At 39.9% G+C, this 17,891-nt stretch overlaps 1 protein-coding gene across 1 annotated transcript in view; it reads right to left on the minus strand.

The window, feature by feature from the left end:
- CUX1 (cut-like homeobox 1) overlaps positions 1 to 17,321 on the minus strand; it is a 108,172-nt gene extending 90,851 nt beyond the window's left edge. Inside the window, exons 1-4 of the mRNA XM_009702534.1 lie at positions 17,182 to 17,321; positions 13,623 to 13,746; positions 11,587 to 11,663; positions 10,708 to 10,774 (exon numbers count right to left, since the gene is read on the minus strand). Coding sequence (XP_009700836.1) covers positions 10,708 to 10,774; positions 11,587 to 11,663; positions 13,623 to 13,746; positions 17,182 to 17,266 — 353 coding nt within the window. The 5' untranslated portion in view covers positions 17,267 to 17,321. The remainder of the gene's footprint in view (positions 1 to 10,707; positions 10,775 to 11,586; positions 11,664 to 13,622; positions 13,747 to 17,181) is intronic.
- Positions 17,322 to 17,891: the final 570 nt, after the last annotated feature.

Consider the following 17,891-nt stretch of genomic DNA (forward strand, 5'->3'; position numbering starts at 1 on the left):
GCTGGCGGGGAAATATTAGACACCCCACTGTCTTTCTGGCAATTGGAGACATTCCTCAACAAACAGCACCTCAGGAAGGGAATGAAAGGGCAAACAAACCGTGAAACAAATCAATGAGTTCAATTATCTCTCTCTCAGAAAGGAAACTTTTCATTTTTAAGGCTGTTTCACGAAATCTTTTAATGACGGCCCTGAACAAGGATGCTGGGCACTCTGGCTGCAAAACCAGCTGCTTGGCAGTGCTTTTTATTTGTTTTACACAAGACAGAGATTCCCAAACACACAGGGTGAAACACAGAGCAGGGTATAGGAATCTCTCTGCAGAACAACTCTACTTACCCTTTACATTACCGCGACCACGTGGCATAACAGGCTGTAGAAATTGTTCCCACTTTCCCTGAAGTGTCTCCAGCAAAGAGCGAATTTAGATTTATTAAGATAGTTAGTTACTCCATGGTTAAGTTATGCGCTCCTCAGTACTGGTTAAGGCTGCGTGCATTTCACAGCAATTTATGGCAACCCAACTGGTAGATGACATGGTTCACAATGATGGAAATGGGTGTTATATTTTTATGAAAGCCATATGTGTCCCTCAGGTTATCTGTCTGATATAACCACTGTATTCAGGCAGGTTAATAATCCACATGCCATAAATGGGGAAACACACAGGAACTGAAACATCAGTAAATGCAAATTCTTGAGGAAACCATGCAAGGAAAGTTACCTGTTTCACAGTCCTCCCCCTGCAACTCTGCTTAGCACCAACCGTAACAGAAAGATTAACTTTACTCAGTGCTGAATTTTGAATCAAAGGAAGGAAAAGGAAGAAAATGTAAGCCACTGTCCAAAAGCTGCCATGCTGCCATGGCACTCCCTCTAGATGTTTTTTTCATATATATATATATACATATATATGAGAATATATATACACTTGCTAGTATAGTTGGAAACCAGACTGACTTTAAGCCAGCAATCCAGGTTACGAGTGGTTCAACCAGATGAGTTCATCCAGAAGGAGGTGTAGGAGGGCAGGTTTATCATCTAGAAGGTGCAGTCCACAGGGAACAGAAGAGATTTATGCCTGGTAGCCAGCACAAAACAAATCAAGTCCAGACTAGCCTAAAACCCCTCACAAATTAAAACGTGTATTGGAGGAGGAAAAAAAATACACTATAGAGTTGAAAGTTCATTAGTTTGAGGGAAAGAACAAGGACAGGTTGTATAGTCGGTGATCACAAGTAACCAAAGATCACTTATTACAACTCACTGAAAAACTGCTACAAAAGATTAGTAACCCTCAGGCAGTGCTTCATTCAAATTTAATTTTTGTTCAAAATTTGTAACTAACGGGCACTTAAAACTTGCAAGCAAGATTCAATCAGCTAGGGTTTATTCTGGGTATCAAGAAGCTGTATCTAAGTAAAATAAGGGAAGCAGTAGTGCTTTCTTCTATCCAGTGATTTGATATCTTAGTTTTGATCCTTGCTGTGATACTAATTGCCCTCCATGTCTGTGACCAATCTCCCTGTGACTCAGTTTCTCAACATGTTAAAAAAATAGGAGGCAAGGTCATTACAGGCACAAAATCAGAGCCTTTGCTATTATTTGCTCCCGTAGAAACACACTAGATAAATGTTAAGGGTTAATAATATCAGGCTTACAGGATTGTAAATGCATTTGTTTATTTAATGCTTTACATGAATGCTAATGAAGTTATTAACAGGCCTGCATGTTGTCTATTGTTTTTCTTGGGTTTAGTGTCTGCACCATCGTGCCTTATCCCTTCTGCTCCACGAGCTGGCCAACACCCTTCTCTTCCAAATCCCTGAATTAGTGCTCAATCCTGGTTCCTAGCTCTTTATGTTTGGGATTCTCAGTTTCTTATTCGAAGACATTATTTTTAAAAACTTACTCATTGAAACATATTTTTTAAAAATTTCATCAAGATAATGAGATTCAATTTCACCATACCAGATTATTTTCTGTGACACAAAACTGCAATCCCACATGGTGTTATTGTCTTTTAATTGAGATCAGAGGATATGCAAATGAGACAATATTTCTTAGGTCCCATTAAATGATGTCTCCAGGATGATCAGAAGGGGCTGAACCAGACAGGACACACATGCTCCTCTGACATCCGCACCCAGCACAGCCAGCCCACACACTGACCTGCTCCAAGTTGCAACTGCTTCTCAAAGAAGCCTTCTTCTCAAAGAAGCCACCGTTTCTAGGCCACCATTTCATGGCCGTATCACTGCCAGAACTGTTAAAAGCCTGCAGACCAAAACCAGGACACAGGGAAAATGTAGAGGTGCAAGTGCTGTGGGTGACTCTTGCACATAATGCCAACACAGATGATTCCCTCCCAGCTCTGCTTCTGCCATAGGCACCGAGGATAAGGGTTAAAATGGAACTCAAAGATTTACATGGGAGTGGGCAGGAGAAATAATTGCCAGAAGTTTCAAAGTCCTTGTGAAGGCAGCAGGGATGATCTGTACAGCGATGCAGGCACAGGACTTCATTCTGTAGCCTTTAACTGGACTAATGTGAACACCCCAAAGTTCCCAACGTCAACAGTGCTAATAGATAATACAAAACATAGATAATACAAAATATTTTTAAAGCAACTGTGGAGAAGATAATGTTTCTGTAGTAAGGTGGTTTATTTTAAGGCAGGGATGGGATCAGACACATTTAAGTACACATTCAATGAGACAGTGAAAAACCTGTCTAATGAGGAAACAGTACAGGGATGCTTTCACAAAGGTTGTGCCAGATAAGAGCCACTGACAGTGATGGCACACACCTTCCTGTTCTTGGAAGTGGCAAACAAAAAGAAAAAATCAAGTCAAAGCACTGGATGAATTTGAAAGCTGTCTGTATGAAACAACGTGGTACATGGGAGAGCAGGTCCACCAGCTTTCACAGCAAACACATGGCTTTCCAAAGGGAGAGACGATAAAGGCAGAAGAAAGAGACTTTTTCAGGATACAAAGTTTTAGTGCTTGGGATCTTACAAAGTTTCCTGAACTTCCATTCTCGTTCAGGACAGCCATCTCTGCACTAAATGAGGAAGCACAACACACGCTATGTGACTCATTTTTTCGCCTGCGCTGTCGTCGCGTAGGAGTGGGAAAAGCAGCTGGAATCCATCGAAAGAGCACAAGGAGAGTTTCAAGTAAACGCCAGTAAAGAAAGCCTACACATTAAATGCGTGGCTAGGTAGAGATGACTACTGCAGTAACTGCCAGTTTAACTTAAGAGCTTTGCTTTGTGATTGGAAATAGGTGACCCTGCATAATATACAGGGCAGGTCCCGATTGAAAACAGATGAACCATTTGTTTCTGATGATTCCAGGATTTATCCTGATTGCCTTCCCCATGATCCCAGCCCAGCAGTAGCTATGCTGAAGGAGCCACGGCAGAGCCACGTGTTCTCCTTGCTTTCACAGACAAGACCTCACAAGGAAGTGGTACTGTACCAAAATAACTTTGTTGATTTGCTACTTTGCATTCAAAAAAATGAGACTATTATAGTTTGCAGACATACATGAAAGGGCTGCGTGAAAACCAGGTTCAGCTGACTGGGCCATGGAGGCCCAAGGACTCTGTCCATGCTCGGGGGCAGATATGCCTTTGCAAGAAGGGTGCTCCTTCCCTGTAACTCACTCCTTTTCTTCCCCACAAAGCCCTCCCAGGCACCTTACAGAGTTCAGCTGTTGCAGATAAAATGAGCTACTGTGGCAAGATGGCTCAAAAAATTGGATTGCCCTTTTGTTGGACTTGCAGGAAAAGCCAATGCCTGCTGGCAGGCTGGGACTGCAGGAACATGCTCGTGATCCCTCTGCTCAGCAGATGAAGGCAGCTTGCAATAGCCTGAAGAGGTTTGGCTCCAGCAAGAGCAAGCGAGAACAGACAGGACAGGGATGCTTCTGACCCTTGTGATTTCATATAGACCCACGCACCAAGGACGCTGCAGCCTCTTCCATGCAGTTTCATGCCCAGGAAGGAGCCGCGGGCTGCAGCCATGCTCAGCATGATCAACAGCACGGCTGGCACAGTGGCATACGACCCTTTGATGCAGTACTTCGCATTTATTTAAAGACTTCCATCTAAGGATCTCATGTCAACCCAAGGTTATAGGTAACAGGGTGATGACTAGAGTATGGTGGAATACCCTAAGGCTATTTTTTTCTACTTTGGGCTGTTAAATAACACCAGCTTTTAGGCTATACTAGAAAAAGGAACTGAACAGTCTTACTCGAGGTTAAAAAACAAACAAACAAACTCCTGAAAGGACCTAGGGCACTTCCGTGCTGTCAAAAAGTTACATTAACTAATTGCAAGCATGACAAGTCTAACAAAAGAGACAACAGAGCCCAGCTACAGCACTAACTCCTACAAACTCTAAATGCTCCATTTATACGGAGTTCCCAGAAATGCACCCTTAGAAATTTAAAAAAAAAAAAAAGAAGGATCTTTTTGCCAGTTTGTGGTTTATGATTCTCATGTCTGCATATTTCTAGACTCCAGTCAAGACCAGACTTTTTAGTTTGAGCAGTATACTTACTCCTCGTGCCTCAGTTTCCCTACCCAAAAGTAAAGGCTAATGACAACATTTCAAAGGAAGCACCCAGTATTTCACAAAGGTAAGTGTTTAAAGGTAACGCTGTAATTCACTCCCCACTGTATACCATCTTGCAACTTTTCTGGTTTGACTGTAGGTTGAATCAGAAATTTGACAAAAAAAGGCTGGTTTGCACATGGGCTTTCAAGCCTTATTTCACACAAGAGCTTTAGATCAAAATAAGAAGCATCTCTCCGAACTATTTTCATTCATCTTCATTTCTAGGTTTTTAAGCGAAATATTAATGTTACATAGAGACTTTCAGTCTGTTGAGTTTTGCATAAGGCACAGTTAAAACTTCTAACAAATATCTCAAATTGTAAAATGCAGGCAGAGCTTTCTGTAAGATTTAAGACATTTAATTTTTCTTCCCTTTATTTCCTTAAGAAAACATTGATTCTTTGAAACATCTTCCCTGGCTTCTCATCCCCCCATTACCACTACTCCTGGGGTTTCACTGATGGCAGTATGACTAGGAAATTTAAGAAGAGAAAAAACTGTAAGAGACATGGCCTATGAAGTTCTCTGTCTCCTGTTTTTAGGGAAATCACTTTAAATACTGCAATAATTCCAGAGACGAGCATTAGAAGTTAATGACTCATCAAAAGAACAGGAAATAGGAAACTTTAAGACCTTAAAGGCACAGCAAATAGAAGCTATTTCATGTCATGTAGAACACAACCACCCTAACTACAGTATTTCATGCTCAATGGGGGGAAGCAGCATTTGAGACCATCTATCACAGTAATTATGTGATGCTGGAGGGAGCACGACTTTATTTTTTATTCAGTTTGACCCTGAGCACTGTCAAAATGGACAACTACAAACATTTGAGAATTGATATATTGGTACCAGCCAGCACTTAAACAAGAAAGATTTGTTAAAAAAAATTAAAGTAAATAATTCATAGGCCAAATTCAATTCTCACTACATATTGGGAATTATTCCCCTGAAGTCCAAGTTAACTGAGATTTGCCTCAATGTAACTGAAGATTTCACATGAATACTTGAACTCCAATTCTCTCACATAACTTTCGGCAGAAAAAATTCTTCATGAATTCTCTAAAACTACTGGTCCTCTGTCTTCATGCTCAATCTTACACTCTTAAAAAGTAGAAATTCACAACTTTAGAACTTTATTCTACATTGATACCTGAAGAACAGGTCTGTTCAATAATGAGTAGGAAGAGGAGCACCCTTCACCCCAAATAGCCAAAAAAACCCAGGCATTCCCTTCTGTTATTGTATTTTTGGCGCATAATCCACAAAACCTCTTCCCTTCCCTGCAACTGGAGCCTTGAGTGCCTTGCACCTGCGTGCAGGTAACACCAGTTGGTGTTTACCTCCCCGCTGTCCCTCGCCCGCAGCCCCCCTGCGGGCCTGACACCATCGCCTGCCTCTGCCCCAGCACTCTCCATCTGTCACCCACCTCTGCCTGTCTGCAATTATTTGAGGATTTATTTTCAAGCAGGATATAGGGATGAAAATAGGCATTACTTTGTCCTCCCACTCCTGAGCTTCTACCTATTTGTCTCATTAACTTCGTTCATGTTGTCATGATATCATGCTGCAACGTCTTTAGGCCAGAGACAGACTTTGTAACAGACACACGCACAGTGCCCACCCTGATATCCTCAGCCTTGCTGACTGAGGTCTACGACGAGTGCAAAAAAGGAGTATTAAATACTGATATTCAAATCCTGTGAGTCAACTTTTCCAATTCAGGCCCTAAAACAATGAAAAACTCTCCTTTATCATAAAGCAGAGACTGCCAGCTCACAGACCACACTTTCATCAACCACGCTCTGTTCATTTCAGATTCAGTTTTCATCAAAATACAGTCCAGGATTAAAATAAGTCAGCTGGATCTATACGGTGGGGTAATTTGCAATATTGCACCACTGTACAGTCTTAATGACGCCACACCAGTATGCCCTCCTGTGTCATCCTTAGCTGTGTTGCCAAAAAACATAACAATCAGTCTAATCTATGAAAGGACAGCAATTCTCTGCTTCATATACTGGAAGGCAAAACATTTTTCTACAAGTTACTGAAAGCTGTTGTTTTAGGATGACTGCTTTAGTAAATGTAAAAACCTTCTGCATTGCATTTCCTATGCATACACTACTTTCAGAAGAACAAAAAGTCTGCATCTTTCAGAAAATCACATAGGTAACAAAATTGGTAGCGGAGCTGCTTTGACCGACAACCTTAACCTAAACATTTTTAGCTTTGCATTGTTTATAAAGGCTTTCTATTGCAGAAGGGGGGCAGTACTTAAAATCCTCACAAGACTACTTAACATTTCCTGGTGAAAATGTAGCATTTCAGTGAAATTCAATATTTTCTTTCATCAAAGGCAGGTAGCCTAAACCCACATGTTAACAGTAATGTATCAAGCCTACTATATGTGCTACAACCGAAGATCCTTTTCCAATTAGAATTCATTTAGGTTGGGAGAGAGGAGGGGTTGGAGTGAAGAGGTGGCTCTGGAATTGATCTAAAACTGGAATTCAACCATTCTGGCTGGAGCATTAACCACTCAGCTGGGAATCCCAAACACTTGCTCGGACTCTGCAGTGAACCAGAAGTGAAAGAGCAATGTTAGCAAGGAGAACAGTTCGTCCCCAGAAAACTAAGGAAATGCACACAAGAACACTTCTTTTTCTACAGAGGATGAAGAAAAAACTCTGTTGCACTAGGGAAAAAAACCCAACCCAACATTCTTTAGTTTTCCTGAAACTCAAGTCTGGTTTGCTTTTCTGTTCCAGCTCCGATAGAATCTCCAGATCAAATTCATTAGTGTTGGTTAAATCCAGGTTTGCTGATAGAAATGTGTGGGACAGCAAACAAAATCAGTATCAGGCTTGAGAGAGGATGTGCCTCTTTAATTGAAAAAGGCAGAGTAATCATTCATTTATTTAACCCAGAGATGATTATAATCTGAAAACCTTGAAATCCTCTTACACAACAACTGTTTTGGCAAGCCCCTCTGTGTTCCAACAAATATTAAACTGTGCTTGCCATTTGTCTAAGGAATCTTGTATTAATAAACATGAAGAAGAACACTTTTACCTCCCACACTCAATGACAGAAGAAAACAAAGACCAGCTGTATTCATCAATGGATCCTTGTTCTGCACATAAAGGCTAATTACATTTTACTTCAAGCCTACACATGGAAAACTTTGCTGCTGCCATCTTGTCAAATTCAGCTTCTGATATTCCAGCTGACAGACTGCAATGACTGCACATAATAAACTTCTTTCTGTCATTAACACCTTCAGCGCCCTGCATGCGGGGTATCAGCGGGACGCAGGGGCCAGGGGAAGGGGCACGGGCAGCACCTCCACTCCCACTGTACACACATTACCTGCTCGCTGGCAAAGGGAACGGGGGATTTTTATAGACTGGGATGAGAGAAGCTAATTTGACTGAAGATTTTAATTTCAGCAACTGATCTCATTTGAAGATGCCTTGCTAGCATCAAGTTCTGACGGTATCTCCGTACCTCCTTTCATGTAGTACTTTGAACAGGGACATTTTGAAAAGATAAACAAGTTGACATAATGATTTCCAACTTTAAGAGCGCAACAACCAGTCGCTAGGACAAAATGCAGATTCCTTAATGCTGATACTGAAGAATTCTTACTGTGTATTTCTTTTGCTTCTTTTTTTTTTTGTTTGAAAGATTTTCAAAGTTACAGTTGACAGACAGCTTTATTCCAAAACTGAAAATCTTAAAAGCACTGTTAGCTTTAAAAAATTGACAATTATCTTTTTTTTTCCTGAAGGCACTCCAATTCATCTGCATCAAATAAGCATCTGTAAAGCTAACAATTCTGGCCTGAGACAAAAATCACATGTTTTTAAAACACAAAATTAAAACTGGCAATACAAGTAGCTTTTCAGACTTAGATCAAAAGAGGGTTTCTCTTTAGAAAAGAATCAAACTGTCTTTCACCATTTTTATTGGTGCTTTTTTCAACATTTCTCCCAGCTTTTACAATTAAAATAGATGACTCAATTTCACTGTCTACATTCAGTTCCCTTTTCATGTTTTTCAAGATTTCCATATTGCAAAATTTGGGCTACAAACGCCACAGATGACTGTTGTTATGCAAGAACTATTCCTGCCATAAATATCCCAAACAATGATAAAATATTTCTGCTGTTATTAGGTCCTACAAGTTGTTTTCACAGTACATTAGTTTGGGAGATAAGGTACATGCTTAATGTCTGCTTCAGGATTCAGCTCCACGATCATACTATTCTAGATCCAGCCTTCGTAATTGTTCTGCTACAGAAGACAATAAACTTCTTGTTACTGCAGATGCTACTAATTTTAGGTAATTCTACATATATTAGGTAAGAATCATATTCAAGATCATACGAAAATATTTCCGCCTGCATCTCTCTGAAAGAATGAAACGTATCAGAAACACAAACAAGCATTTTAGAGTACATCTTTTGCTCAGTATAAGATAAATTACAGTACTTGGGGAAATAGTATTGAAAAATGAAGCAAACACTCTGCAAATAAAAACATTTAAAAGGGTGAGGGGTTATTAGGTTCAGTGCCTACAACCACTGAGCCCTGATCTCTGACTGTTCCCCCAGAACCGACTGCAAGACAAAATAACAGCAGAGCTGCCAGCACCAGCTACATGCAGAAAACAAAATAAAGGCAATCTGCAGTAATTTAAGGCTCCGTAAAAACATCATTAGTATGCGTCTCTTAGAGAAGGATTAAATCAATGAGGGAACAAAAATACTTTTGATCACCTTATATGGAACTCAAAGGAAACTGGACTTACAGAGCAAAACTAAACTTTACCTAAAAGATTATCTTCAACGATGTAAAACGTGTTTCAACTCCAAGCACCGATTCTTAACTACTATGGACTGAATTTCCTAAGTACTCATGTACTCAGTGGGGAATCGGATCCTCAACACTCGCAGAACCACAGGCTAAGAAATTAAAACTTCTTGCCAATTTGACTGGTTTTGAAAAACCTGTGTTATCTAGACTGCCATGAGCCATATCAGAAAGCAGGCACCTACAAAAACAAGACCATGCCATTCCTCCTAGCAAGCCTAGGCTGCAGTTTCTCTTGCCCCAACATGGAGACCGCCAACAGCTTTCCCTTGCCATTTCTGCTGTACTGGCATGGGTGGTTAGGGCAGGAGCAAGGGTTTTCCTCTCTGTTCACCCGATCATCTGCCTACTTGGAAGCAGAGGTGAAGCTGGGGCTCTGCGGGATGCAGGTAGTGGGCACAGGGATGTGACATGCATCTTCTAACCCTTGCACTTACAGCAGGCCAGGGACATCCATCCGAAATGGCTGCTTCTTTCCCATCCCATTTCCAGACACAGAAATGACTCGTTGGGCTTAACACTGCTGATCATGAGAATTCCTTCTCATTACTAACTTTCCTTAAATATGAAGAGTTCAAAGAAAACCAGCAGAAGTCTGTCTCTCTTTTGTTGTTTCCTGCACTGATTGTTAATAAAACCAGGGGATAATTGAAAACAGTAGCCACCAAGAAGACAAGGATATGTATTTTTGAGACTATCTTCATTTTCTACTTGAAAACAAGAAAAATCTGCCAAAAACGCTACTCTCTGTAAGTTGGGGTAAATTTGACAAAGTGATGACTGTTATCCCAAAAGCAGAAAGAACCAGGGTGCCTAACAGGGAATCAGAAATTCTTTACTAAATTAAGTTTTATTTTCGCCAAGACTGGAAGATCACAGTAAATATCCTATTTCTGAAATTGCTCTATTTCTAAATAAAATATAGGAGATACATAGTATAAGAGATACATAGCAGATGCAGCACCTGAGAATGAAACCAGGAATGCAGCAGTATGTGTGCCAGGAAAAGTGTCTTGCTGGGTGGAAGAAAATATGAAAACTAATAATCTCTCTATAGGAGGCCAAATTATGACCATGTTTTCCAACAAATTTTGACTCCTGAACCTCTTGCATCTTGTCTGTCTCCAACAGACAAATACAAAACAAAAAAGCAGTGATACCCTGAAGGAAGACATAGAAAGAAAACAGTAAAATCTTACTTTGCAGTAGTTTCTTCATCGTATTTTGTTTTCAGATCAAATAGTTCTGTTCTGGTTTTTTCCAAGGCTAAAAGGCATAAACATGAAGCATTAGAGCACTGTAACAGCAGTGAAAAACAAAAAGACTACTCCTTTTTCTTTATTCAGCCATAAATAAAGTTGTACACCTCCTGATGAAAAATTCTTTGCTTTATCTTTCTACCTAGGCAAACCATTATGACTCAGAAAAAACATAGGTTTTGATTTTCCACAATTTCTTGTGCTATTTCTTTTATATTGCAAAAATTCCCAGTTTCTGCTTAACAAAGCTAAACATTACCAATTTCTTATTAAGCTGGCTAAAGTGTTTATTCATTTGAAATATTTATTGCAGCAATTCAGAGAAGGAAATTTCTTCTGTTCTCATAGTAAACAAAACCAGGTATGTCCAAGACCTGCAATCTGTAGGTATGAAGAGATGGAAATTAATGACAAGCACCTTACAGCAAGAGGCAAGACACACTGGTAGAAACTGTGTTCATACTGAACCCAGATTGCTACATGTGTTTATCATAGTTCAGAAATGTGTGAAACCAGACCAAAACACAACACGGATGAAAAGCTCCATGGCCTGCTCTAATTGCAGTGATGCTCTAATGCTGTACGTGCTTCATGTTTGGCCTTGTCCACTGTATTTACCAATAGACCGGCTGCAACACAAGTGTTCACTTAAGGTGTGAAGCACAAAAGCAGCTCCGACCCACAAAGCACGTTCAAGCTCTGTTGGATCTCTCTGCACTTGTAAGAGCTGGTTCACACGCAGACCTGATACATTTAATGACCTCTATCCTCTCACCTCCAGCCTGATCATTGGTATAGGTCAGAATAGCAATGCCAAACCTGTTTGCAAAGCTTGAACTTTGTGTTCCGCTTCTTCCAGCTTTGAGGCTGTTGACATCTGTGTCTCCTGCAATTTTCTATAAAGCGAAGAGAGGAGGTGAGAACAGAGCTCGTAATCATGTTAAACAACTTATTTGTATTTTGCAAATTTGGAAGATAGAGTGATTAAATGTCTTAACTGTAATCAGACAACTGACAACACCACACAGACTACAAGGTGCTTCAATGGGACCCATAAATCATGTCACATTGCAATACTGTTCATACTTTGCAGTCCCACTTATTAAAATTTTAACAGTGTAGCCACCTTATAACATAAGCTGTGAACATTATACAAGAGTTGACTGCTATATAAATGACAACTTTAGTGGAAGGTTTTCTTGAGCATAATTTGTTTTGGAAATGTCACACACATTAAGAAAATTGTCACCAAGCACCCTCTGTTGTACAAAGTTAGTACAAGAAGAATGATACATTTCCATTTTACTGTCATAATGAAGAAATTTGTTGCCATAACTGATACAGTGAATAGATGCGGCAGCTGTTTCATCATAGCTGTAATGGATGCCAAATGCGGTAATATTATTAGCTACTCTTTAAAAAAACACACATATTTCAAAACAAATCTCACATTGATATTTTCTATCTAACATGAGCAAACCTTGAATATGATCATATCTCTTATGTCCACAGGCAATATTTTCTTGTGTCACTTATACACATTTTAACATCATCTGGCCATACAGTCACTACACTCTTTGCTAAAGGGTAGACTACAGGAGTTATAAAAACTCATCTTTGAAAGGAAGTTGTTCCAACATCTCCCAGGAGTCGCCTTTTTTTACGACATTGCTTTTAAAATATTCTGCAGATTTCAGAATTGTGAAATGGCTTATGAAACTATGAGCATCCTACTTGTACTCCATAGGGTGCCTAAATTTATTCTCCAACACTGCTGACCAGGTTAATAACTATTTACAGCGAGAAACATGCATCAGTTCCCTTCATACCAAATTATATACTTTGAGAACTCAAAACTTCTCTTATGCACACCTTTTTTTACATTCCATGACCTGCTATTTTACCTTTAAGCCTATCTAAATCGCACTTTTTAAAGCCACTGCTTACATGCTACTTATCAAAAAGTAACCACAGATACCAATGAATTAAAAAAAGCTTTGCATTCACCAGTAGATTCTTCCCACTCAGACCTGAATTTAAATACCAACCCACCAACTAAAAAGCTCATGTAAACTGAAGGGCTTCCACATTAAGTTGAACTTATTATAGCCTCAGTGTTACTGCTCCATGGGAGAAAAATCCTCAAGGCAGGGAATGCAGCCTGAAAGAACTCCCTCTTAAGACATTTGGTCTTGTCCTGCCTGATTTGTCTGCCCATTAACCTACAAGATTCAAACATGCCCTGCTCATTTGCAAAAGATCAGAAATGCATCCAAGATGCTTCCAAAAATCAATAATGAGTAATTAAAATATTTCTTAATTTTGACATGTAGGAATATGCAACCCTTTTCAGGATAATTCAGGAATACATCCCCTCTCTTAAGTCATTACCAGAGCAGCAGGGGTGATGCATCTTTTACATAGGTTCTTGAGTGCAGTGTTTCATCTTAAACATCTCAAGGTTGTACAGATTGTACAATGGTACTGTGACACAGAAAGTGGACACAGCAGACTAAATTATGCTGTCGGCTAATGGAGAAAGATTAGTGTCACAAAGGTCAATACAGCCAGTGAAGAATAAAAGCAGGTTTGCACCCTTCTGAACATGACACCCCACACACCCCACTACCGTGAAGGAACAATCTGTCCTTATTTTACTTCCACACTTTCACGACTGTTTTTCTGTGCAAAGTTGAGTATCAAATGATCCCATGTCAAACACATAAATCGCCAGAATCACTCAATATATGAGCTGTCTCAGTACACTGAAGAGAGAGTCCTGGCTGGGAAGATTAAACCCCAAAACACATCTCTCCTCCTCTCCGATACCTACAGATGCACACGTGCACACTCACCTCTCCTTCTCTGCAAAATCATTTTGTAACTTTTGTTCTTTTTCAAGGGCTATATTCTCCGCTTGGTTCTTCAGGGTCTGTTCATATTCTCGGATTTTCTCTTTAAGTGCTTTTATTGTAACCTCTACAGAAAAACAATAGGGGAAGAATGAGTTTACACAGCTCCACGTGGTTCCACAACACAAGGCTTTCTTTACCCTGTAGGCTCAGTGTGTTTTAAACTTTAGCTCTTCAACTCTGACACAAAATCAATGGATATGAGTCCCTTTGGAGACCTTTTACTCCCTAAATGTTAAATTGAACTTTAAGTGTTTAGGTTGAGAAGGATCAATGGAGTTTGCTGGAAAGCAGAGCGAAGAAGGTTCTTTTAACATGACTTTAAAAAAAAAAAAAAAAGGAAAAAAAAATCAATTGTAAAATATAGTATCACCTTATTGACTAGTCTCAAATTAGCACGCTGCTGAGTGGAGATTAATAAAGTCCCAGTGTAGGTTTAAGTATGCATTTACACATAGGACAGTTAATTCATATAACTGCGCTCACGTAAAAAGAGGCGGTTTTACTATGGTTCATGCACACATGCAATCTAACACTAATTGAACACATATCTGGGATACAGCTATGTTCTGCTTCACAACTGATGAAAAATACGGCAGTTAAAATTTAACTGCTGTATTAACAGTAGATCAGATTCAACAAACACTGGAGTCCTTCATATTCTAGTTGCTCTAACTGCCTTGTTATCGACACTGGGTTTTACACACAAGCATTAACTACTATAACTTTCTGAGTGCACTTGTAGCCTTCTAGAGAATTTGCAGGAACCCTTCTCTCAGATAAAGAAGCTATCTTGCATTTACTGTGCCTGGTAATGGATGATATAAGATGCATAAATCTGCAGAGTCACAGCGCAGCCTCTGATGGACAGCATCTTGTTACATGCCCTGATCCATTCCTACGTGAAAGCCCTTTGATCCCACCCACAGGAAAGGACTGAATCCTTATAGGGCTCATAAGAGGAAAAACAGGACATTCACCAGAGTACGCTTTGTAACAATAATGGAATTTGGAAAAAGCGTTAGACTGCCAGAAGACTCACGGCTAGCAATACATTTCAATGTACTTACACAGAGACGCAGTGGTTTAAAGACATCAGCTTATTAACACATGCCACTAACAATACTTTAGGACAAAACACCTTTGGACATAAAAGTTTCTCATTCTGTAGAAACATCAGAGAAAGACAAACTCCACTATGAAAAGTAATGCCTATGGACTTGAGAAAAAAAAAATAATCTCAAAAGTATCACATAAAACCATGCATAATCCTTTCAAAGCCTAGACTTCTAGACTTGACTAGAGAACTCAGTCAGAGTTCTCAGAACAAAGTCAGAAAGCAGAGAGCTGGTCAGAAGGTCCGCTGTCTGGGAGTTACACTGAAGGCAGTTTTGGCCCCTGTGACCACCAAAAAGGGGGGGGAAGAGTAGTAAAAGCGCATTGCCAGCAAGCCAGCTACTTTTGAATGAAGGAGCGGGATTTTGCTAGCCAAGCAAAAATCAGATGAGGCTCATTACTGAGTAATAGGCCATGAAAAGGACTTTTTTTTTTTTTTTTTAAAGCAAAGGGAAATTATTCTCTGAGACCCAGGAAGTAATACAGATTCTGATCTTTTCCTGAATAAGCAAAGGATGCACCTTCACACAGACAACAGGATGCTCCTTCATGTGTACAAAGGACGTACTCTTTGTACTGGAGACACCTTTCTCCATGTATTTTCAGACATAAATCTGCCAAAGTATTCAGGTATGTGGAGAAGCAGAGAGTGAAATAATCTCAGGGAAATGCGTATAGTTTCATCCTGACAAAGTCTGAATGTTTCATTTTAAAAGGAAACAAAACCACAAAAATGAATGCAAGAAGTGCACAAATATGGGAAAAAAAATATGACTTTTGTAACAAAATCTGTTTTTACCTTTAGGGACCTAATAACAGATGTGTTGGACAAGCACAGTTTAATCCTCTACATTGCCTGAAGAACTAAGTGCCTTCTTTACTGTTCAGGTCAGCTAAAGCTTGTTAGCCACTGCCATTTATACCAGTTTTGGAAGAAGTTCTTACAGGCACTGTATAGCTCATACACAGCTCTCCAAACAAAGAGATTAACTGATCAAAGCACCCTTAGCTAACAACAGGCTTTTCCCTGGATATCTTAGTAATCCCTGTTTGAAATAGAGTGTAAAACCATTGCACTGGAGTGAGAAACAATGCAAACAGTATAGTGGCAAAACAGAAAGGAAGTTTGTGCGCAACAGGGAAAATAAAAAATGTCAGTTTATGAGTGGTTGCAGCAAAAAACTCTGGAAGTCAAGATCTTTTCCACTTTCTCAGATGAACCCCTATGTCATGCCTGGATGTACAGGATGCACAGCCTCAGGAAAACTCTGCACAGTGAACTGCGATTATTGTACATTTCCAGCAGAAATGGTATTGGGCTTAGAGCCTTACAGCTCCCACATGACATCTTTTGCAGCCCAGCCTGAATCCTTGCATGCTGATAACTGTCCTCTCCATAGGTCACACCCTCTAAGTTAAAACAAAATTATGTAACTGCATATAGGCTCCTTCTGCTAAAAATGAGATGTAACAGCACTAACTTAGTTGCTAATGTAGCTTTCAAATGCTACCCGCTTGGGTGCAACAGTTCCATAATATTAAAAATAAAAAAATCTCCATTTTCCCAAATGCCTAGACAATTTACCTTTCCACCACCCAGAACTGAGTATGGAACGTGGAAATGAGAAGTCCCTTGCATAGGCAAGTAGGTGTACAACTGAGAAAATTTTGTTTCCTGGTGCAGGAACCTTTCTTCTGAATCACAGTAAAACTTGAACAGTCTTAAAGACAACGGGCTTTAAATCTCATTGAGATTTTTATGTATTTTCATGTACTCTGGTCTCATTAAAATGTACTTAAATAATTAAACAGTATTAGCTATTTACACTGCTTTAGTGTAAAACAGGATAGTCTCTAGAGTAAATATAAAGTATGTATGCCGAATGTACTCTAGTAACACATTTCAGATTTAGATCAGGAAAAACAGAGTACAGAAAAAGTTCCATTTTGTACAGATTTGTATGCGTGTATAAAACACTGGATTTTTGTGTTTGTCTGTGTAAAATACATGTACCACAAGCACCCACACCCACATTCAGCTTGATGTTAGTAGTAGCACCATCTAATAAAATGTTTGCATATAACTTCAGTCAGGAGTGGAGTTTTCAGGTAGCGCTCAAGGCTACAACCAAATATGCAGAATAACAGCTCCATTCTCTGACTTGGGTCCTACAGAAGACGAAACTGTTAAAGAAATCCAAAGAGCCTACCCAGTCGTACCTATACACATAAATACGGAAGTAGCTATAATAGACTATTATACTTTCTTTACTGAATTCAAATGCTATTATCAACCCTATCTATAAGAAATAAAACTGAATTTAATTCCTGTCTTGAAATTTCAGTATGCATTAAAAGCTGATAAAAGAATACGTCTGCAACCTACCTTGATTTTTCACCTCGGCGAATTCTTTATTGTATTCCTCTAGAGTTTCCCTAAGTTTCTGGTTCTCTGTTTCAATATCGTGCATACGTTGAACCTTCAGCTGAAGCTGCTGTCCTAAATCCAAGGCTGGAACTGGATCTGAAAAAGAAACAGTAAAATAAAACGTAAGATACCAAGAACATTTCTGCGACTCAAGCAGTTCAGAGCACAAGTGTCATTTTTTCTCTATTAATATCCATTTTAAGTGCCAGTAAGGCCCTACTTCAAGTTATTAGTCTTGTACGTTCCTCACCTCATATCCTGTAAACGTCAAAAAACAGAGAGAGTTCATTGTACCTATGTTACGAAGGCAGGCTGAGAGAGTTGGGGTTGCTCAGCCTGGAGGAGAGAAGGCTCTGGGGAGACCTTAGAGCAGTCTTCCAGTACCTAAAGGGGCCGACAAGAAAGCTGGGGAGGGACTTTTTACAAGGGCCTGTAGTGACAGGACAAGGGGCAATGGCTTTAAACTGGAAGAGGGAAGATTTAGATGAGATATTGGGAAGAAATTCTTCCCGGTGAGGGTGGTGAGGCAGTGGCAGAGGTTGCCCAGAGAAGCTGTGGTTGCCCCATCCCTGGAAGTGTTCAAGGCCAGGTTGGATGGGGCTTTGAGCAACCTGGTCTGGTGGGAGGTGTCCCTGCCCATGGCGGGGGGCTTGGAACTGGATGGTCTT

This window comes from Cariama cristata, unplaced genomic scaffold (genome assembly GCF_000690535.1).
Source record: "Cariama cristata isolate BGI_N322 unplaced genomic scaffold, ASM69053v1 scaffold18556, whole genome shotgun sequence".
Lineage (NCBI taxonomy): Eukaryota > Metazoa > Chordata > Aves > Cariamiformes > Cariamidae > Cariama > Cariama cristata.